At 51.0% G+C, this 23,398-nt stretch overlaps 1 protein-coding gene across 12 annotated transcripts in view; it reads right to left on the reverse strand.

Moving 5' to 3' along the window:
* TNK2 (tyrosine kinase non receptor 2) overlaps positions 1 to 23,398 on the reverse strand; it is a 45,512-nt gene that overhangs the window by 12,332 nt on the left and 9,782 nt on the right. For 8 of the 12 annotated variants that reach the window (XM_049629470.1, XM_049629465.1, XM_049629467.1 and 5 more), the window contains exons 2-7: positions 6,965 to 7,145; positions 5,866 to 5,936; positions 3,707 to 3,928; positions 2,573 to 2,725; positions 1,790 to 2,067; positions 222 to 348 (exon numbers count right to left, since the gene is read on the reverse strand). In XM_049629470.1, the coding sequence (XP_049485427.1) occupies positions 222 to 348; positions 1,790 to 2,067; positions 2,573 to 2,725; positions 3,707 to 3,928; positions 5,866 to 5,936; positions 6,965 to 7,127 (1,014 nt within the window). In that variant the 5' untranslated portion in view covers positions 7,128 to 7,145. Of the gene's footprint in view, positions 1 to 221; positions 349 to 1,789; positions 2,068 to 2,572; positions 2,726 to 3,706; positions 3,929 to 5,865; positions 5,937 to 6,964; positions 7,146 to 10,999; positions 11,402 to 23,398 lie in introns of those variants that run through there. The other 4 variants (XM_049629476.1, XM_049629472.1, XM_049629474.1 and 1 more) reach the window with 3 other exon arrangements.

The following is a 23,398-nucleotide window of genomic DNA, read 5'->3' on the forward strand; positions in this document are numbered from 1 at the left end:
CTATTACAAGGGAAAAGAATGTGAGCAAGCCCCAGTCTGCCCCTCTCCTGACCATTGGAGGCTCTTCTCTTTGCTCAACTATTTGAGAGGTCATGCAGACACCGGGCAAGGGGGACAGGAACTCCAGCAAATAAGAGCTAGTTCCAACAGGGCCAGGTTGGGAACCAGGAATCAAATCAGCCCTCACCCATCCTGTAGGGAGCACATCTCCAGCCACTCACCTGACTGCCATTGAGGCCAATCCAGGGCTCCTGGCCATAGGTGAACATCTCCCACAACGTTACCCCAAACATCCAGGTGTCACTGGCATGGGAGAAGGTACGTGTCTTCAGGCTCTCGGGAGCACACCTGGCAGAGGCAGGGGTCAAAAAGAAGGCCCCTCAGAGCACACCCACCCACATCAGCCCAATGGACAGAACATATTCATTCAACAAACGTGTTGTTACCCTGTGTGCCAGGCTCAACAGCAAGTATTGGGACACGTGCAAAGTGAACAGGGACAGGACATGTTGACTATGGGGTGCACAGATGGAGAAAATCATCTATGTTCGTGTCTTTATTCACATGAAGCCTGGGGTAGGAAGAGGGTGAAATTCCCAGGTCAGGGAAGCCAGGAGGTCAGAGGCTACAGGAGTTGGTGAGGGGATAAGATCTCAGGCTGTTTTCTAATTGTGGTGGGAGGATGACAATTTCCGGATTTGGGGCAGGATCCTGGGATTTGGGTCATTTCAGCAGGAAGGTGTGGGTGGGAAATTTGGATAGGGTCTGGGGAAGAACCAAAACGGGTGGAAATAGTTACACTCACTTCACCCAAACATCCCACACTCCCTCTGGGACTCCCTTTTAGGTGAGGAAGAGAAATGTCACTGCAGTGAGGCCAGCAAAGGGGTATTCCGGGGTGGGGTGAGGTACAGAGCAACGGGGAAGCTGACCGAATGGAGAATCAAAGACTCTCTCCTGGGACTGGAGAGCTGGCCCTGACACTCAAAGGGGGTGGGACCCAGGGACAGTCACTCAAGATCTCTAAAGCCTCACGGTCCTCATCTGTGAAATGCGAGTAACAATAATCTGCTTATTTCACAGTGCTATGATAAGGGGACCTTATAATTTACCATCCAAACCAGGATGCTTGGGTGTGAAGGGGGTGCTATTAGTTACTCCAGAACAACAGGCATAACGTAATCTGAAATGTATGGTCACTCTACATATAAAATCAGTTATTAATTAGGGTGACCGTGCATCCTGGGTGAGAAGGGTGCTCTGGCAAGAACTAGATCTACTCCTCCCACCCCAAAACAAGGAGACTACACTCCTCTGGGTGCCTCCAAAGCCAGTGGACCACGATGGTGTCAGCACAGGATGAGTTCACACAGGAGCTAGGGTAGGGCCAGGTAGCACTTCAGTGTGCAGGTAAACATCCCTGGTCAATCTACAAGGCCCAGTATGGTCTGGCCCTGCCTGCAGCTAGCTCTACCTGAAACATACTTGCCAACCAGTCTGCCTGGCGAACTTCTGGTATTTCAGAAGCTTAATACGGAGTCCTATAGGATGCCTTTTTGAACTCCCGCAGCACTTACCCCCGTGCACCATAGTACCTGGTACATGGGCCCAGAGAATTCCTGGATGAATGAGTGAATGGACTGCGCACAAGAAGGGCATCCCAGACCCAGAGAAGACAAAGGCTGTTGTGGTTACAGAAGGCCTGGAAACTCTGAGGCCCAGGTACACAGGGACCAGGAGGGGTAGGACAGGGTCCAGGCCCTGTGAGCCGGCAGCACCTGTCCCTCACCAGGCAAAGGGCACCTTGCGATGCTCTTGCATGACATAGTGGTCGTCATTCTGGGGTAGTGCACGCATCAACCCGAAGTCCCCAATCTTGACCAGGTCACGGGTGGCCAACAGCAGATTTCGGGCAGCCAGGTCACGGTGAATAAAGCGCTTGGACTCTAGGTAGCCCATGCCCTCAGCCACCTGCACGGCGTAGCGGCTCAGAGTTCCCAGGAGGAAGTGGCCCTGGTGCTTGCGCAGCCGGTCCAACAACGATCCCAGCGGCGCCAGCTCTGTCACCTGAGGCCATGGAGGAGGCAGGAGGAATAAGCGTGGCTGAGCCCTGCCCCTCCCTCAGTGCCCCAAGCTGGATGCTCCTTCCTGGCCTGCCCTCAGGGGACCTCTGAGAGTTCTACAGCTTCCCAAGCCTCTCCCTCCAGGTAACGTGGGAACCTGAGGCCTGAGAGAAGCAACCCACAGAGGCTCAGATTAGAATTTCTAAAAACTAAACTCTAAAAAAAATAATAATAAAAATAAAAAATAAAAAATAAACCCTAGGGCCAGTCCCTCCTGTGAGTGCAACTCTCTGCCAATGAGCACAAACAAAATCCAAAGACAGACATGGCCTCCAGCAGACACAGTACCAGGCTGGGCCCCCTAGGAGTCAGTCTGCCACATCAGGTGGGGGACCAAAGCATCTTCGTCAGGATGGAGGGAGTAACCACCACACAGGCAGGAGGAGGGGCAGATCTGGGGGGCCCAGAGACCCTCCTTGAGCACCTTGCCCTCTGCCCACAGCACTCACCATCTTCATGGGCGGCGTGAGCACCACACCATAGAGACGAATGAGGTTTCGATGGTCCAGGGAATGCATGGCATTAACCTCCCGGATAAAGTCATCCATGGCCTCTGGCTGGCTTAGCACATCAGGCTTCAGGCACTTCACAGCCACACTCACCTGCCCAGAGTAGGGAGCAGAAGTCAGGACAGGTCCCAGGCCCCAACACTCTGAGCCAACCTGTCCCTCCCTCCAACTCAGCCCAAATATCCCTGCCTCAGATCTGCTCATCTGGATGGATGAGCATGTATGTCACAGGTGTCTGTAGGTTGGCTGGGAGAGGGCAGCCCTCCCTTGGGCCTCTCCTTCCTGGGGGAACGTCCAGATTAAACAGCAACCATAAAATAAGAGATGATCAGTATGATGACAGAATATTAAAATCTTGTAATAAGATGGAATATTAAAATGTTTTTGGTGTAGAAGGAAAATGCTGTAAATATAATGACAAGAAACTAATCTATAGTGACAGAAATCAGAATAGTGCTTCCCTTGGATAAAGAGGATACTCAGTAGAAGAGGCAGGAGGGAGCCTTCTGGGTGCTGGAACTGCTCTTAATCATGATCTGGGCAGTGGTCACATAGGTCCGTGCATATGCAAAAATTCACTAAGCTGTCCACTCAAGAACTATGTGCTTTATTGTATACATGCTACCTATCTTTCTGGGGAAAATGTTTAGAATACCAAGATGAAAAGGCAAGGTTTTAAAAGTTGCATTCAAAATTTGTATCTTCACCAAATTCAACAAAATACCTGGGGTGAAAAAAAGCAGAAATGCTAACTCTGCTTTCCCTGAGTGAGGGGATTACAAACAATTGTTTTTTCTTATTTTTTAAAAAGTTTTCAAACTTTTACAGTAAGTAAATTATTTTCATAATTGGAAAAAGAAACAGAGGTGTCTAATTAGACCTGAGCATGTAGTCCAGAGGAAGCCCCTTTCTGATCTGTGCCCAGCCACACCACCATCCCAGCAGAGGGGAAAGATCTGCCTCAGAGGGTAGAGTCGGGGAAGGCCAGGGTGGAGGGAGAGTGGGGATGGACTCTGCCAGAGTCTCTTAGGGGCCTGTCCCTCCGGCTCACCCCACATGACCCAGAAAGCTTACCGTCTTCCCCGAGGGGGCGTCCCACTCGCCCCTGCGCACCACGCCAAAGGAGCCATCTCCTAGCTTCTCGAAGAGATGCAGGTCCTTCTCCCCAATGAGGCACGTGAGGCTCTGCAAGGGCCCCTCCCCTGCTGGGCCCCCTGGAGTGGGCGAGGTCTTCCGGAAGGTGCTCTGAGAGTGATGAGGGGGGAACTCAGCCTCCAGTCGCTTTCCACTGAACACCTGTTTGAAGGCAGCCAGGGGCCAGATGGAACTCTGAGGTCCCAGAGCCAGTCACTCAGTCCGGCCCACAGGATCCTCGGCTAGGCCTCCAGAGAGGTCCTGGCTTTGCCAAACTGCCAGGGGGCAGCCTGGCTGGAGGCCCACCCACCCCCCACCTCCAGATCACACCCTCAAACAGGAACCCACAGTCTCAGTGTGGCCTCAGAGTATGTGCCAGAAATGGACTGACAGGCATGTAGCTCATGACTGCCATAGCCCCACACCCAGCTGTAGGGTCAGGGACAGCCTAAAGCCACTCCAGACCCATCTTGTGCACCACCTGTCCCTCCCTATCCCCCTACCCAGCACAGACTTGGGCCCCTAACCAGAGCAGATGGGCAGGAGCCTGAGGGGCCCTCCACAAACACCTCCCTGTCCATTTTTAGCCCTGGCCCCTTCTCTGGGTTGCCCATTTGGCGCTGTCTGTCTCCACCCTCCCTGGGGAGCTGACTGCCCTTCATCCTGCCAGGGGAGAGGATAATTTGAGCCTGAGGTTGGACCGTGAATGTGTGCGGGGTGGGGGTGGGGGTGTATGTGCAGATGAAGCAAGGTCTTGCTGGGGAAAGGCCTGGGAAGACAGCTGGGCTTCTGGAGGAGCTAGAGCTGAGAGCTGGGAAACGAAGACTGGAGGTGACTCTGTGACCTGGGATGTGGAGAGAAGGGGCCAAAGGTCAAGGGACAGGAGGAAGGAGACCCTGAGTAGCACAGTTGGCCCCATTAGTCTGACTGGGGCTTCCAAAGCCTTGGCCTGAGGCTGCAGACTCTGTCCAGTTGGGCCCCTGCCCCTCAAAGGCTGGCAGAACCTTGTCCGTATGGGGTAGGCACGTTTCCAATCTGAGAGCCTCTTCTAGCCACTGCTCCGTCCTTCATCCTAGTAACTGAAATCCCTTATGTTTGTAAGCAGTGTTCAGCTAACAAGGCCCTTCACAGCCTTTATCTCCAGGGACCTTTTCCGCCGCCCCGTGAGGGGAGCTGGGCACAAGTGCCACCACCACGGTTTTACTGAAGACATGCCTCAAGTCTGGAGAGGTTCGCTGACTGACCTGAAGACCTCCTGCATGGTGGTCCAAGATCCCCGAACCCTGGCACACCGCACAGCTCCTCCCTCCTACCTTCACCCGCCCGACAAACTCATCCTTCCCTAAAACCTGGGCAAGGGACCAGGACAGTGTCCCCAGAAAAGGCCACAGGCTCCCAAGAGACAGCCCCTTTGCCAGATCGTAGCCAGGAAATCTCTGCTGCCCAATCCTAGTCCAGCTGTTCTGCCCTGTCCACCCCCCATCCCAGCCCTGAGGCCAGAAGTGGGGAGGGAAGGCCCCTGGCTGGTTCACTTCCTCTCACATTGTCTTCCAGACAATGGGCAAAGTTCCACTGAGTCAGACCAGGGACTCACCACTCCACAGACCCAAATTAGGGCAAAGGGAAAGGGGGGCAGATTGTGGGGAAGGAAGTGGTCAGCAGGGCCAGATGACCAGAGAAACCCTCTGCAGACTAGGGAGGGCGGGAGGCGGGGGAGGGAAGCAAGGCAAAGATGTGCTAGGTCCAGACAGTCCCCACCACTCTGTCCTGGACACTGGCCCCAACACTCAGACTGAGCAAGGGCTCAAGTTACGGCGCACTTGTCAACGGGTGCCTGCTCCACACCCAGCGCCACTGCACAGCGGGAGGGGAGGTAAAGCCATCGCCGCCGCACACAGGCTACTCACGTGCCATCTCTGGTGGAGACAGACACTTAGCTGGGTGGTCCTACAAGTACCCTGCCCGGTAAGACCTTGGAGGAGGGAGGTCTGTACAAAATACAAGATCATACCTGCCTGGGAATGGGGGAGTTTCCTAGGACTAACATCAGAGCTGGGCCTGCAAGGCTGCCCACCCCATCTTGTTCCTCATTCACGCACCTTGCTCATCCAAGACTTGCGTTTGCACATGGCCTTTCTCCTCTTCACAGCCTCCCACAATCGCCGCTGTCCTGCAGAGAAAAAAGGGGAATCAAATGCTGTTAAGGTAGTTCACAGCCCTCAGGGCCCCCACCTGCATGCTTCCTTGGTCCCCCTGGGGCGGGCCCACCACTAGATACTGCCCAGCACAATGACACCAAGGAAACAGACCATTCTAACCAACCAGGGGCCATAGTTAGCCAGATGGTCACAGCATTCCACTTCTAGGCAGTGGTTCTCGAACTAGATGGAGGTGTTTAACCACCAAAATTGAACAGCAGTGGTCTTTTTCCAACCCTCAAGGGGGGAAAAAAAGGCAATATGTAGGATTTACCCAATTTTGTGTTTTTCTCCCATAAAATTTTATTGTTACTTGCATCAGATACCAACTATCCAATCCCAAAGTAGTCTATGTCAGTGTCTAATTTAGCACGTTATTACTTATTCAGCTATTTTAAGTTGAATATACTAATAAGTTTCTAATGCTCTACAAGGAATACCATGGCTTCTAGATGCTATGATCACTACTTTTAGGATAAAAACTTATAGAGCATATTTTTGTGCATGGGAAAGAGACAGAATGAGTTCAATTTAAAGCAGATCTTTGTGAGGGAGAGAGAAAAAGAGACAGATTAAGAGAAAATTTGCAAATCATCTGAGGGTTTTTAATCTTCTCTTCTCCATACAGATCTCTGGACATTGACCCCTCTGATGTTCAGAATGGTGAACAGAGCAGACTCAATGCCATGTTTATAAAGGAGGAGGAGATGGAGGAAATACATCCTACAAACGTCTGAACAAACCAAAAGCAGTATTTTTTCAATCCTGAGAATCCAGAGCTTTAAGTATGACTTCATTCTCCTCAAACTCCAGTTCACCTTTACAACTGCTAACTGTTCTCATGCACTCACTGCGTGCAGCATCTACTGATGCAGCGAGAGTTCTCAGCTATGCCACCCCAAGGAATAAGGAGGAGGGCTCTTCCAACTGGCAATCCTGAGGATAGAGGAGGTAAACGGTCAGTGGGGAAGCAACAAGCAAGGCCAATATCCCCACCTACCAGGCCGGCCCATGCCAATCTTCTCCAGGTCCTCATTCTTGACATACTCAAAGTGGGACAGGCGGGTAACATTGAGGTCATCACGGAGCCGCAGGAAGTACTGTTGTAGCTGCACCTCGGACAGCAGCTCAAGCAGCCAGCCCGTGCCCTCCTCGGGCTGCATGCTGCTGCTCCCCAGCCTCTGTGGGGAGGGAAGAATGGCTCAGGGACCAAGGGGTACAGGGAGGTGGCAGGGGACCCTGTCCTGAGTGTCCTAGGCTCACCCACATTCTACTAAACTGCTTCAAGGGAAGGACTCAAACCATGTTCTTGCTCCCCAAAACAGCTGTACAGAATGGCCTATACTCCTGTGCCCCTCTTCCTGCCAGCAACAAGGGTAGAATTAGGGCAACTGGAATACAGCCCAGGCCCTGGAGTCAGGGTCTTAAGCCCAAACTTAGTGATCTGTGGCTGAGTGATATGAGATCAACCTCTCTGCTTTCAGAGAGTCACAAACCCTTTGAGAACAATGAAAACTATCGATTATGTTTCCAAGAAAACATACACATTCTTACTCATGAAGTTTCCATTAAAAAATTGGGGGGTGGGGCGCCTGACTAGCTCAATCAGTCGAACATGCAACTCTTGATCTCAGGGTTTTGTATTGTAGAGATTACTTAAAAAATATTTTTAAAATATTTTAAAAAACAATTGGTTGGGGAGGGGTGCCTCCCCTCAGTCGATTAAGCATCCGACTTCAGCTAGGTCATGATCTCGCGGTTCATGAGTTCAAGCCCTATGTCTGGCTCTGTACAGACAGCTCAGAGCCTGGAGCCTGCTTCGGATTTTGTGTCTCCCTCTCTCTGCCCCTCCCCCACTCACACATTGTCTCTCTCTCAAAAATAAATAAACATTAAAAAAATAGAAAAAAAAAAAACAATTGGGGGGGGGTGCAGGGTCCCTTGAGACCTATCCATAGGCTCCTTGGACCTGATGGACCCCAGGGAAAGAAAGCACTGTGGACTAGATGAGCTCTAGCTAAGTTTCACCCAATGCCTGACACCACCAGAGGCTGTCCCCTCACCATCCCACAGACCACTCAAGTGCCCTTAGAACCACAGTGAGTGGAAGACAAGAGGCAGGCAAAGGCTGGGGTCAGCTTTCTGATGCCAGCTCAAAGAGGCAGCCCTGCTTAGCTCCATCAACAGTTATCACCATAGACTACTGCCCAATGTCATCAAAGCTTTTAATTTTTTCAAGAAATACTGGAAATCTGAATCTATATGTGAAATGTGACCACTAAAATTCTTTTTGAAAAGGTAATATATGCACATGGTAAGATATTCAAAAAGCACACAGGAGCCATAAAGTCTCATTCCCTGCCATACTGCACAGCCACCTAGCCCCCTGTCCCCAAAACCAGCTGCCATAAATGACTTTTACACATCCTTCCAGACTTTGTTTTGCCCACACACACACACATTTACCCATTACCCACACCATTCTGTTCCTTTTCACTTAACATTACATCTTTCTCTTGACTTTTTAATTATATCGACTAATTCAAGTTTGAAATACACACACACACACACACGCTGTACAAGCCAAGCAAAACACATGTGCAGGCTATAATCAGCCAATAGGCCACCAGTGAGTGACCTCTGACCTACACTCTGTGCGGTCCAGAGAAAGAAGACAGGGCACCCATAACACAAAGCAGCCTGGCCCACTGGACACCAAGCCCATCCTTGTCCAAGTAAGACCCGACAGAGCTGAGAGCTTGTCCAGGCCGGCCCGTGACCTGTGTTCAATCCCCACGGAGGAAAACCCACAAGAAGGAAAAGGCCAGCTGCCCCTCGACACCCCACAAGTCAGAGGTGGCCCTGGCCTCCAGCTCTCAACACAGGCTCACCAAGAGAAGCCGGCGCTTGCAGCCCAGGCGGAGCATGAGCCTCCTGCCCCCACAGTTCCCAGCGGTGTTGCCAGCCTAGCAGCAGGACATCAGAGCTTCCCAGGCAGCTCAGGGCAACGCAAAGAGTGACAAACGGGAATGAGAAGCCCTCAGTTCAAACCCTGGCTCTTCCACCAAGGCAGCTGGGCCAGAGGGGGGTTTTCAAACTTCAAGCTGTGACCCTTTACCTAGATGGTTCCCATGAGGTCTGTGCAGCCTCCTAGGGGACATTCTTGGATGCTGGGGGGGCCACTAGTGGCATTTAGTGGGTGACTGGGGGACAAGAATGTAAGTTATCCTGTAATGTGCCGGGGAGTCTCACACATTGTCCCAAATCCCACACAACTTAATTTGTGCGGGTGAAAAACTGGTTTATAAACATCTGAACCTAGAATCGAATTCCATCTTAACATGAGCAAAAATGTACTTTTTGGTTTTTTTGGTTTTTTTTTTTAATGTTTATTTTATTATTTTTGAGACAGAGAGAGACAGAGCATGAACGGGGGAGGGGCAGAGACAGAGGGAGACACAGAATCGGAAGCAGGCTCCAGGCTCTGAGCCATCAGCCCAGAGCCCGACGCGGGGCTCGAACTCACGGACCGCGAGATCGTGACCTGAGCAGAAGTCGGACGCTTAACCGACTGAGCCACCCAGGCGCCCCTGTACTTTTTGGTTTTTAATACACACTGAATCTTCCTAGAACAGAACTATGGTGTAAAATGAGGGAACACTGACCTTTGCTTTGTTCAGAACTTAGCAAAAGTTGTTCACTAATCAGAAAAATGTCACTGAAGGCAACCTGCCCTTATTATTTCCAAACCCCACTCTCGGTCAGCACTTGTAGATGCTGCCTCCACGGTGGTCCTCCTAGAGGTGTTAGCACTGACTACCTCATCACGTCAGAGTGTACAGACATACCAGAATACATGAAATGCTATCATCACTTTCCTTTTATTTCTCCTTTATACTATAGGTGACATCGTGTTGACTATACACACACACACAGTAAAAAAGTTATATTTTTATTGTTTTTATTTAAGAAGAACTATAAAAATAACTCTAACATTTCAACTACACTTATTATATGCCAGGCACGGTTCTAAGCGTTTAGCTGTATTAACTCACTTATCCTCAACAAAACCATTTGTTACACACAAGGGAGTGCATGGACGTTAAGAGGGCAGGGCACTGCTGCTTTCCAGAAGAAGGCCCCAAAGGTGCACTGTGAAAATCACTGACCTAGGCCGTGTCTCTCCGCAGCCTGGCCAGGCAGGGCCAGCCAGCACTTCCACCATCACTACCCTGTCCCTGGAGCAAAGCAATTGCACCCACTACATGCCCCATGATGTGGCCTGCCAGCAGGGCAAGCAGTTTAAAGTCTCCCTCCTCTTCTTGCCCAGTCTCCAAGTCTCAGGGTTCTAGACTCCCCACTCCCACCCTCCTCTGGGGGCAACTGCTCAAAGCCATGCCCTGGGTGGTCAGGACTTGGGGAGACACACAGCCCTTCCCCTGAAGCTGTGCAGAAAGCACACAGTCTGGCATGTTCCTTTTCCCTGAGACACCAGCTAACAGATCTCCCTGCTCAGCTGGACACTCCCCTCCCTGCTCACCAGCCCCAGGGACAGGGTTGCTCTGCGTAGGGGTGTGTGGGGGACAGGGAAGAACACTGGGATCCCAGTGAGAAGAAAGCAATCAGGGTCCTAGTTCTGTCTCTACCACCAGGCCCAGCGTGACCCTGGATAAGCCCCTTCCCCTTGGCTAAGTGCCCCTTCCCCGCCAAGTTTCTTTGTCTCTGAAGCTTTCCCCCCCACCCTGCTCACAGTCTCCAGCTGTGCGTGTGCCTGGCCCCCAGCGCACCCACAGTCCCACACCTGTGTCTGACGTGTGGCGTGGCACTCTCCAGACACGCACAATTCCCGCATACACTTTGCTAACATGCTCACCAACCAGAATGCAGCAGCTGAGGGGAGAGGCCCTGGTCTCAGAACCCCTATCAAGCCCTCAGCCATTCCCGGTCCTGTCCTCTGCTCCTCAGTGAAGTGCTGGCTCTGAGGGGCTGACCCAGTCCCCAGTCAGTCCTACCCACATCCCCAGCCCCCACTCACTGTGTACAGGCGTCGCCGTAGTCTGGCCAGGAGAGGGAAAGAAAGCTCCAGGCCAGGGAACCGACGGGCTGCTGGCATCTCCACGGAGCTGGACCCCCTGACTGGGACCCTGGGACTTTGGCCCAAGATATGAGGGAGCAGAGCCTTTAGCTCCTGAATTTAAGGTTCTGCCCAGAAGGGAAGTTGGCCAAAGACCTGCTCCAGGAGTCCCCCAAATCCCACAACAGGAGTGGGAAATGGGGCAGAAAAAGAGGGTGGGCTCCTTTTCTTTGCTGCACAGCTGTTTCCACAGCTGGCTAGTCTGGCAGGAGGTGAGCTCTTCTCTGGGCTGGCTCAGCCTGGGTCCTCTGTCCTGTTTCTCTGACTTCTCTTCAGTGCAGTGGTCACAGCTCAGCCCTACTCCCTGGCTCCCCCGCCTGACTGCCCTCCCTCCCTTGTCCCTCCCTCCCCGGCTGAGCAGCTCTGACACTGGCTGAAAAAGGACCTTTCTGAATCACTGCCAAAAGGGTGGCGGGAATGAGGGGACTCTTCCTCCCAGCCACCCGCGCTGGCCCCCCTGCCTCCCCATACACAAGGCCCCCTGTCTTTGGCTTCCACCCCAGCCCCCATAGCTGCAGACAACTCTTGGGATTTTAGGGTGGGGGCTATGTGAATCAAGCAGCAATGTACAAAGAGGGGCTACAGGCTCCTACATGGGCTTGTCTGGGGCTGTGGGGGCTAGAACACAGCCTGAGTTGAGGGCCTGGACCCCAGACAGACATTCCTGGGCCCTGCAGGCAGAACCTTCAGAGACCCTCCCCCATCTCCCAGTCCCAGTCTTGGCTGGGTGTCTCCTGGCTCAGGCCCTAATGTGGCCCTGTTACCCTGGTGCCCGACGGAAATAGGAGGTCGGCAGCCTGCCAGAGTGGGGCAGTCCAGCCAAGAGCGAGGGGGGTTGTGGGGGTGAGGAATCTCCACCCCCTCCCCTGGGGTTGCCTTGCACTGCCCACAACATCCAGGGTGCCTCCTCCCCCAGACCAGCTAGCTAAGATCCAAAGCCCCTCTAAACAAACAAATATGCCCCTAGACCCTGCTGGGATGTCCTCATTCCAAAGCAATAGGATTCTAGGCTATAGGATGTTTCTTGTATAGCACCCCCAAACACAGGCAACAGCCTGAGCTAAAAAGAACTGGAGAAACTCCACCAAGCCCCCATTGGCCCCCCATGTTCCTACAGCTGACAAATGATCCCTCTGCCCCTCCTCAAGAGTACCAGCTGCTCCTACACCCCCCTCACTACAGCCCCCAGACACACCTGACAGCTGCAGGAAGTCCTCGCAGGCTCCCTCAGCAACCCCTCCCCCCATCAGCAGCCATGTCCAGAGAGCCCGTTTCTTGTACACTGTTCTCTTGTCCCTATCCAGCTGGCTACCAGCTCTGGGAACCCCAGCTGGATGGTGGGGCAGACAGCTGGGTGAGAGTTTTGGGGAGTTAGCATCTTAGGCTCTCTTTCCAGGGCCTCTCTTAGTGCCCAGCCTTCTTAGCAGGGAGGTTACCTGAAAGGTCAGCCATTTCCTGGTCCAGCCCTGTGGAGGGGTAGGGGGTGTGGGTGTTGGGGGACATGCCAGCTCTCAAGTTCTCAGTCCCTCCTCCTCATCCCTGTGTCATCTACCACACAAAGCTCGTGGATCCAGCCAGGTATAGCCTCCCCTTGGTCCAGTGAATCACCAGTCTGAGGCTGGGGTCAGAGCTAATAGACAAGATAAGGCCGGGCTGAGATCACACTGGAAATGACTTTTCCCAAAACCCTGGCAGACAATGCCCTTGGCTCAGAGAAGCCTACTGCCTACTTCCCACCAGGCACCACCCTGAAGGAGCCCCAGGGACCTGACTTTAGGGGACAATTTAAGCAAAATTACTCCCTCTACTGCAAAAGGGAGGCTGCTGGATCAGAATGGCCAGATTAAAGAGTCTAGCCACCCCCAAAAGATGTGTCCCAAATCATTCAGAACCCCATGCCTGACTCTTCCCTTAGACCTTGGGTAAGAACAAGCCTCAGCAACTTGGTCAGCAATCCAGCTGCAAAAGGCTGTGAGGAAAAGCAAAGCCTGGTCAGAGCTCAGGCCACTCCTGGGACCCCTTCTCTCAGACCCGGAAAACAACCTCCACCTTTTCTGTCCCCATTAGTCCTGTCAGCTATCGCCCTCTGCCGACCAAGAGAGAAAGTGCTTGATCTCCAAGCAGAAGGGAAGCAGCCCCACGAATAACGATCATATTTCCTAAAGCAAATAAGGGCATTTAGCTTGATATGCATATTCAAAAGTAAGCAGGAATGTCCAGGGAACAAGGACTCAGTGCCCATAAAAGACTACACCCAAAGCCTGGCACTGCTTCTGGTGCTCCCACCGGCTGTTGAAGAAAGCCCAAAAGGCAATTTAACTGGGTCCCAGAGAAACCGGAGACACTGAGGCAGGTGGCAGCATCAGTAATTTCCCACCACTGACTTGCCCCTCACCCACCACATACACACACAAACACCTCATTACCCAGCCTCTCAATCCCCAGGATCTGTCCTGGGGCCCAGAAGCACAGACGCCCCTCACTCCTGAGAGGCTGCTGCGGAGCAGGGCTGGGCCCTCAGCTCATTGGCAGATGATAGGGTCTAGGACCCAGCTACCTGGCTATCCCCCAGGCCTCTCCCATTACCTGCTGTCCCTCCTCACCCCCAGCCAGGCGCTGATATGCAGATCTCTCCCCCATGGCACCCAAACTCCCGGGTGTTAGAGCCAGGGAGGAGAGCAGAGCCCTCCCGCAGCCCCCGCCCCTCCAGCGGCACCGGCAGCAGCAGCGTCACTGCCCTGCGTCCCGAGGGGCCGGGCCTCCAGCATCCTCCAGAAGGAGGGCAGGGGCTGCTTGAGCGCCTCAACCGAGAAGGCCGGTCCGTACCCCACAGCATACCCACCCACAGCCTCATATCCACCGCTGGTTGGCCAGTGCCCGAGCCGAGCCCGGATGGTTGGATGGTCGCCGTCACCTATGCCGGGCCTGCGACCGGCCCCTCCCCCAATCGCGTCCCCAGCCTCCATTCCAAGGAGCCGCTGCCTCTCGCCTCTCCGCAGCACCACCTGCTGACCCCCGGAGACATCCAGGTGCCTCGACCCCACCTCCACTGATCGCAGGGTCACAGCTCCCCTCAGCCCCTTGGCTACCTCCATGATCCCTGAGCTCCACTGCCACCAATTAGGTCCTGGGGAATCAAGACCTCCCACATAAGGAGGTCCATCCAAGAGGCTCACAGAAAAGGAGCCCCATCCTGACTCGGCCTGAGACCCCCCCCCCCTCCGTTCACTGGGGCCTGAAGCCTATCTCCCCAATCCGCCTGGCTTCCACCAAGCTCCAAGCATGCGCCCACCTGCCGGACTCCCTGCCGCTCCACTCCGCACTCCACTGCACTCCACTCGCTCAGCGCCCCGAGAACCTGCCCAGTCGTAGAAGCCACGCCTCCGGCACCAGGAGGGAGACCACAGCCCGCCCCTGCCCCACGCCTCTTCCCAGCCCGGCCTTGACATCTCCCTAGCCTCCCCGTCCCCCTCCCCCAAGACTGCACAGGCTGTGCGCACGGGAGCTCAGGGCAGGGCACAGTGCTGGGGCTGACCTCTGGCCTCAGAAGAGTGCCTCGAGTGCCCACACTCCCCGCCGTAGGAGCTGCTCCAACACGTGCCCACGCCGGGCTCTGCCACCCAGCACTGGGGCGAGGCCATTGCCTAGTGATCAGGAAGTCCTACTGCAGAGGCTCCTCCTCTCCCTCCCGCCCTGAGGGCCTCAAGGCGCCCCACGCACACCCTTTCATTGTGCTGGCATCTGAAGTATCCACTGACTCCTTAGTACCAGGTATTTAGGGCTGAGCTCAGGGCACCCTCCACTTCCGGGAGGGTTGGGGCAGAGGAGGAGGGAGATGCTGAGACACCTGCCCTCCCATCAACCAACTCAACCTTGAGGCTAAGGAAAGGGACCCCAGGAGGATACTGGGTGAGTTCCTATAAGGCTCAATCTCCTCACAAGTTCCTTCACCTTGAAGTATGCTGAGGTAGGGGATGACCCGCCAGGCAGGAGATCTAATCCAGGCAGAAGTCCCTGGGTATCTTACAGCAGCTATAGCAGTTTTGTGGGAAGCTGCAAGAACCCAGCCAAAGTCAGGAAGCTGTCCTGACCCAAAGTCAGAGAAAAAGAGCATGAAAATGCCAGGCCCATCCATTCTTCCCTTCACTGGATGAATGGTATGATCCAAATTATTCCTCCTTCCTGCTTTCTCCCTATCTCCTCCCCACCCCCCACCCCCCCATTACCCTCCCTTCCTAATGCCATCCTGCCAAGATTCCCACAGGATCCAAACTACCTTTAGGACTTGGGGGATCTACCCTACATGTATACCCCTGTAGTCTACAACTTGCCCCCATATCTCTAAAGAGAGATGGGAGTGGCCAGGAACCAGCTTGCCTCTGCTGTCCACTCCCCTCCCCCAGCCTCTCCAGCAGCATCAGTGAAGTGACAAATCCACACTGAGGAGCAGACATGACATGTAATTTCCGGCCAAGAGATTTTTCCAAAACAATCTACCGTATTCTTGGGAATATATGCCAACCTCACCTCCAAGCCAGCCCTCTCCACCCCTGCCTCCCTCTTCTCTAAGCTCTAGAGGGAAAACAACATATTGGGAGGAAGGGGGGGGGTGCTTATAGTTCCTCTCCCAGCCAGAGGATTATCTTGCCTCCACATGCCAGCCCCACAAAGCCCAGTCAACTTCAACTCACCCCTCCATACACAGGCCCCAAACTTCTGGACCAAGGCCAGGCTGGCTCCCCTTGGGACCTCATCCCAGAGGGAACTGCATCAAGCAACCCCACACCTTCAGGTCAGCCCAGTTCTGACATCACACAGATCTGGGGAGGAGGCTGGCCTGGGGCCAATGGAGAGAGGGGGTGATTCAGACACACACCATGGCTGTCCACACCCTCTCCATCTCCAGGACACAGGGGCCCACTCCCTCCCAGGAGAGCTTGGCAGCTGTGGTTCTGAGGAGAGGCAAAGCTGAGGCATATTTGCTAGTGGTGCTGGGCCCATAGGCCCCAAGTCTAGCCCTGGAGCCTCTTTCCCGTCCTCCTTAACTATCGATATTTCCCCAAGACTTCTGAACTCACCCTTCCTTCTCTTCTCAGTGGATGCTCTGCTCCCTGGGGGGTCACTTCCTCTCCCTCCCCTGCCCCAGGGCTCCAATTACCGTGTGCTGTCTGTCTTTATTTCTGACCACCTGAAGCTCTAGGCCCACATTTACAGACATTTACAGGACAGCTCCACCAGGAGGATGCACAAGTACCACAAATTCTGTATAACCATACTGAGCTCATCATCACCCCCTTCAACTTAGCTAAGGCATGCTCCTATATCCCAACTGAAAATATCACAAGCCAATGCCAGCCACCCAGGCTAGAAACCTCACCCCTGGCCCCCCTGCAACTATAACTTCCTACCTTCCTCACTGGGCAGGACACAAAATCTTGTTTCTGCCTCCTCATTAGTCCTCCCAATGAATACCATTAGGATCAAGAGTCAGACAGACCAGATCTGAAATCTTGGCTCTGTCACTTTGTACTTGAGCAACTTTTGGGCAAATACCTTAACCTCTAAGACTCAATTTCCTCTCCTGTAAAATGGGAAGAAATAGCAGCACCTCCTTCACAGAGTGCAGATTCAATGAGATAATGAACAGCACACTTAGCACAGCACCGGGCACACAGCTGCCTATTGCTATTATTGTCATCTGAAGTCCCTCCCCTGCTTCTATCCTTCTGTAACTCCTCATTGAGCCAAATACAAGGCCCTTCAAGATCCTCCCCTTGCCTATTTGTCCACCTCCATACCTCATCATTTTCTTCAAATGTCCATATTCCAGCCAAATTAAATACTTGCCCTTCCCTACACACACTCCCTTCTTTAATTTTTTTTAATGTTTTTGAGAGAGGCAGAGACACAGAGACAGCAGGGGAGGGGGCAGAGAGAAAGGGAGACACAGAATCCCAAACAGGCTCCAGGCTCTGAGGTGTCAGCACAGAGCCCAACGCGGGGCTTGAACCCACAGACCCTGAGATCATGACCCTGAACTGAAGCTGGACGCTTAACCGATGAGCCATCTAGGCGCCCCACTCCCTTCTTGAATCTTAATGTTTCAGGGCAGGGTGCCTGGGTGGCTCAGTCAATTAAGTATCTGACTCTTGATTTCAGCTCAAGTCATGATCTCAGTTCGTGAGTTAGAGCCCATATTGGGCTCTGTGCTGACAGTGTGGAGCCTGCTTGGGATTCTCTCTTTCTCCCTCTCTCTGCCCCTTTCCCACTTGCTCTTTCTTTCTCTCTCTCTCTCTCTCTCTCTCTCTCTCTCAAAAATAAAGAAAGAAAACTTTAGAAAAAAAAGAACATTTCTCATTTAAAAATTTTTAATGTCTCTGAGCTATTCTCTTTGTGACGGTCCTTCTCTTTGTCTACATGATGAATTCCAACACATCCCCCAAGACCCATGTCATCTCCTCTGTAAATTGCCATTTCCTACCTCTAAATGGTTATTTTTGCTATGCTTCCCATGTTATTCTGTTAAAATAATATTTGAAAACAGGAATGGTATAAACACACAATACAGTTAACTCTTGAACAACATGGGTTTGAATTGTGCGGGTCCACTAATGTGTGAATTTTTTCAATACGGTACAGTACAATGTATTTTCTCTTATGATTTTCTTAATAACAACCTTTTCTTTTCTCCAGTTTACTTTATTCTAAGAATATAGTACATAATACATATAAAATGTAAAATATGTGCTGTTTATGTTATTGGTTAAGTTTTCCACTCAACCGTGGGCTATCAGTAGTTCAGTTTTTGGGGAGTCAAAAGTTATATGCAGATTTTAGACTGTGTGAGAGGTCAGCACTCCTAGCCCCCACGTGTTCAACAGTCAACTATAGTGTAGTACATGTGGAAAATAGCCAAATCAATGTATAATTTTCAAATTATTCATCACATTCTGATCCTTAAAGGCTCACTGTTCTTATAGCATTCTGTATCAATATATAATTCTACTGAGAGATTCTATGTACACACCTCTACTGTAGTTTGTACCCTGTAAAGTAACCAGCTGTTTTTATCTATCAACTTGAAGGCAGAAGCTGGCAAGGTATGTGGTCAAGAAGAGTTTGCTGAAAGAGACTTAAAACCCATAAGATGGACACTGGAGAAAGGGGGCCTGCTTTACTTCCAGAGGGTATCAGAAATAAGCCTCATTCCCCCACCCCACCCCCGCCCAGGCTTTGCTCCCTCCCAGTATTTCTAATCCAGAAAAGCAAGCACCTTCATAGAAAGAGGGGCTGCCAATCTCATTACAGCCACTCCAGTCCCAGTAAGCTACTTTGCTCCCACAAAGCCGTTTCAGCACCAGGGATGACAAGGCCAGTCAGTTGCTTATGCAGAGGGAGGGCCAGGAATCGGCCTTCTGCAGAAGGCTGCATTCTCACTAGACTGCAGGGACAGCTGGGGTAGGCGATACAACAATGTTGATGGGAAGGAAGCTCAGTTTGTCAGGCATCCCAGCCTCACCATGGGGGTCAAGGGAGTAACAGGGTGGGAAGGCAGGGCACAGAAGCAGGGACCCAGATCAGATACAGGGACCCACTATGCCTCATCTTCGACTCCAACAGAAAAGGAGGTGTGACTTTCAGAGAAGAAAGGAAAAAATCTACCTTTACACAGAACCTATCCACTATACAGACCCACATTAAACTCAACACCTCCCCACATGTACCAACTTGATCTTGAAAGTATTTAGTTGCTGTTTCATGCTCCAGCGGCTCAAGACTGGCATGCCAACCCTGACACTCAGAGACAGGACACTGAGAGCCCTAACACATTCCTGGAGCACTCCTCCCACCAACAAAACCCTACTCATGTGTGACAGAGGATAAATTCCGGCAGCTGTCCGGGTCTGGTGCACATGCACACCATGCACGCCCTGGTGCCAGGGCTCAGATGCAGGGCACTGCAGAGAGCTGCCTCTTGCCAATCCTCTGGCCCAGGCATCATCACAACACCAAGCAATGCAGTGACTCCCGGGAACGGAGGAAGGATGCAGCACAGCTCCCAGCAGCCAGCCACTCCCAGAGCTCTTCTAGGGCTGGGGCTGCGCAGAGGCTGCCTGGCTGGTCCTCTGCCTGCTGGCTCAGGCCTCACCCCACCCCCACCCCTTCAGCAAGAGCCTAGAGCTGAAGGGGCCTATTGTTGAGCCCTGGAGGTGGGGTGGGGAAAGAAGCCAGAGCTGTGAATGGTACAGCATTTATTCTGCAAGAGGGACTGCTCATCCCCTCTGGACCATGTCCATACCAGAACCCCAGGAGCTAGCAACACCCAGTGAAGGACAGGCTGCAGGGCCCAGGAGACAAAGGGACTGAACCCAGGAGTAAAAGAAATGTTGGACTACCTTCCCACTATATCCTGCCTATCCATTTTAGCAATAAAGAAACTGAGATCCTAAAAGGGGAAGGGACTTGTGAAACAAGGCACTTACGGAGCTATCTTTGGAAACAGATCCCTAGGAACTAGGGGAGATCAATAGTTCAGAGCGGTGGTGATTGTAGACACAGAGGAGCAGCCATACCAAGGTCAGGGATTAGTAAACGTAAGGACCCAGGAAGAGGAGGCCTTGACTTATTAGAAGACACAGCATACAGGAGACAGGCAGAGACAGGAAGAGCCCACTGTTCTTACACCCAGCTAAGGCCCTTGGCTCGGGGCTCCTAGGAGATACAGCTGCTGAAGGAAGAGACTAAGCCAAAACTCTCACTCCAAACCCCGCCTCAGTCACTCACCATGCACCTTCTATGTGCTCACTCTGTGTTAGGGTTTTGGGGAAATAGGAAAGGGAAGTTATGTTCTGGGTCCTCAAGAAGACACTATGTGCAGGTTCTTTTATTTTTTTTAATAGAAAGCAATGTTTTTTTTATCTATTTACTTACTTTTATTTTTTTTAGTGAGTTCTAAGCCCAATGTGGGACCTGAACTCACAACACCAAGATCAAAGAGTTACACACTCTAACAACTGAGCCAGCCAGGGATCCCTACATGCAGTTCTTTAAAAGCTTTATCTTCACTAACTGATTAAAAACTTCCCCTTATTACTCTACGTTATCCCCGTTTTACAGATGAAGAAATTGACGTTCTGAGGAAGTGACCAAGGTCATGCAGAGAGTAAGAGCTGAAGCCAGGATTCAGTCCATATACAAATGCACACTAAATTTCTTGGCTCAATGACACGAGCCCACGGAGGGCAGAGTTACAGTCCTATTCATTAAATATATACTGGATATTGAATGAATTCATGGATTCTATGAGGAAGTTTAAAGAGGGGACAGAGGTTCCAGGAAAAAAACCAGTAAATTGCACACATGCACAAAATTCCATTCCTTCTCAAAACCCCTCCAAAACTACATTTTTAAAGAGAATTTATTTTTCTAAAGAGAATTTAAAAAAAAAATATTTATTTATTTTTGAGAGAGACAGCACACAAATGAGCAGGGGAGGGGCAGAGAGGATCTGAGCAGAGGAGAGAGGATCTGAAGCAGTCTCTGAATTATCAGCACAGAGCCTGACATGGGGCTCAAACCCACAAACCACAAGATCATGACCCGAGCCGAAGTTGGATGTTTAACCAACTGAGCCACCCAGGCGCCCCTCAAGAGAAATTTTTTGAATGGCAGAGGAAACAACCACAACAAGCTAGAAAGCAGATGATGGGCCAGCGACAACTGGGAGCAGAACCTAAAAAAAAAAAGCCACAACTCCCAAGGTGAGAAGCACCTGAATGATCCCACAGAATCTTCAAATGGCCTGGGAATTTGATGCCCCAGAAACCCCTACAAGAAGAAGAGGTGAGAGAGGGAAGTGCTAAAAATATAGAGGATTATTTAAAAGCTATTTAATAAGCAGTAAGACCCCACCACCAGCACCACCATACTCCTTCCCCAATACAGAGCCACTGGGTGACTGTCCCTTTACCACCCTGCAAAAAACAGGGATTTCCCTACAGTAGATAAATCGAACATCTTGAGACTGGCACAGTGGGCTTCATGGAAGATGGCAAGGGGGTGGGCGGGAGCAGCAGGCAGGTGCTACATCCCAAACAAGGAAAGCATGCATGGATGTTGAGATCCCAAACCCCTTCTCAACTTGCTCCTGGAACATGGAGCCAGGCTTCCACATCTTGGCAGGAGACACAAGTGTCTTTTCTGGCGACTCTGACCTGGCCAAGAAAGATATAAAGATACCAACACTAGGAGTTCCCAACAAATGGCCCGTCTAGGTCACCACACAAAGAAGCTCCATCAACAAGACCATTCAGTGCTGTAGTTCCCCATCCTCCGTTGAGAGCAGACAACACAAAATTACCAGACACCCAAGACAAGCCTCTAACATGGAAGAGAGAGAGCAAAACACACAGAAAAAAGCAACCAAGAGGGAACAGACTATGCAGAAGAAAATTTCAGACCAAAAAATGCTCATTAATATACCCTCAGACACAAGATAGTGTATCTTCAAAATAAGAACAGGATATTATTGGGAAACAAAAAATTACAAACACAATAGGTGACATACAAAATTCAACAGATCCATCCCCAACCCACCCAGCAGAGTCTGGCCCATGGCAGGTGCTCGCTCATAAATACCTGTTGAATGGATAAATGAGGTAGTGATTCTCAAACTTCAATGCACATACAGATCACCTGGGGATATTGTTAAACTGCAGATACAGATTCCATGGATATGGGGTAGAGCCTAAGATTCTCCATTTCTAACAAGCTGCCAAGTGACACGTGTTTTGGTCCAGTAGACCGCACTCTGAGAAGCAAGGGTCTTCAATAAACTCTGGAGGTGCTCTTTGCCCTGGCTATGCATTAAAATCACCTTGGAGTTAGGAAAGTGTCAATGTGTAGACCCCACCCACTGAGATTCTAATCAACTTGACCTAGGTGAGACTGAGGTGTCATTTTTTTTTTTTTTTTGAGAGGGAGAGAGAGAGAGAGAGAGAGAGAGAGAGGCAGCGCACAAGTGCACACGCAAGCCGGGGAGGGGCAGAAGGAGAGGGAGGGAGAGAATCTTAAGCAGGCTCCACACTCAGCATGTGGAGCCTAATCCGGAGCTCAATTTCACAACAGTCAGATCATGACCTGAGCTGAAATCAAGAGTCAGATACTTAAATGACTGATTGTGCCACCCAGGCATCCCTGAGGCATATCTTTTTTTTTTTTAATTTATTTTAAGTTTATTTATTTTGAGAGACAGAGAGAACAGAGGAGGGGCAGAGAGAGAGGGAGAGAGAGAATCCCAGGCAGGCTCTGTGCTGTCAACGTGGAGCCTGATGTGGGGCTTGAACTCATGAACAGTGAGATCATGACCTGAGCTGAAACCAAGAAGTGGATGCTTAACCAAATGAGCCACCCAGGCGCCCCCTGAGACATCGTAGTTTGAAGCCTCTTCAGATGAATCCAGACTGGGGTTGAATACCATTGCTCTGTAGAAAGCTTGTAATTGTGCCAATTCGTTTGACCTGGCCAGAACAGTCCTGTTCTCAGATGTTCTCTCCCATTATTGACACTGACCACTCTCTCAAAGGCCCTTCTCATCATAGCCATGAGCATCAGTTTATGAGACTACTTATTATACTGATAGTGATTCTCAATTCTGAGTCCCATTAATATGGATGAAAAAAATCATTCTACTGAATTCTCAATAAATTCATTCTGAGAGTGCTTTCCTTATTAAATTCTCACACTTATCTTAATCTAATTTTTTGTTACCCTTGACCTTGAAACTTTATCAGGTTAATAAGCCCTTTGGGGAAGGAGGTTTTGTTTTTGTTTTTTAGTGAAATGTGGATAATTCCCTAATCAAAAATCCTAACCCATTCTCCCAAGGTTTCTATTACTAAAGTTGAATTTAGTAGTTTTGTGTCTACCTCATCCATGTCACACATGGGAGAAAATAGTATCAACAGACATTTACTGCTATCATAGTTGCTAAAACTACAATAGAAGGGATGGAAGATAAAGTTCAGATCTTCTGCAACAGAGAACAAAAGACACAAAGATGGCAAACAGGAGAGAAAAAAAAAAAAAAGAAAGAAAACCAGATGATCAGTATAAGAAGGTCCAATATCTAAACAAAAGGAGTTCAGAGAGACAGAGAGAGACAGAGAGAGAGAGAGAGAGAGAGAGAGAGAGAGAGAGAGATGACCAAAATAATACAAGAAAACTTCCCAGACTTGAAGTACAAGTTTCCAAACTAAAAGGGTTCACTGAGCATACAGCACAAGTTGAAAACAGACCCAT

The sequence above is a fragment of the Panthera uncia genome, chromosome C2 (assembly GCF_023721935.1).
Source record: "Panthera uncia isolate 11264 chromosome C2, Puncia_PCG_1.0, whole genome shotgun sequence".
NCBI lineage: Eukaryota > Metazoa > Chordata > Mammalia > Carnivora > Felidae > Panthera > Panthera uncia.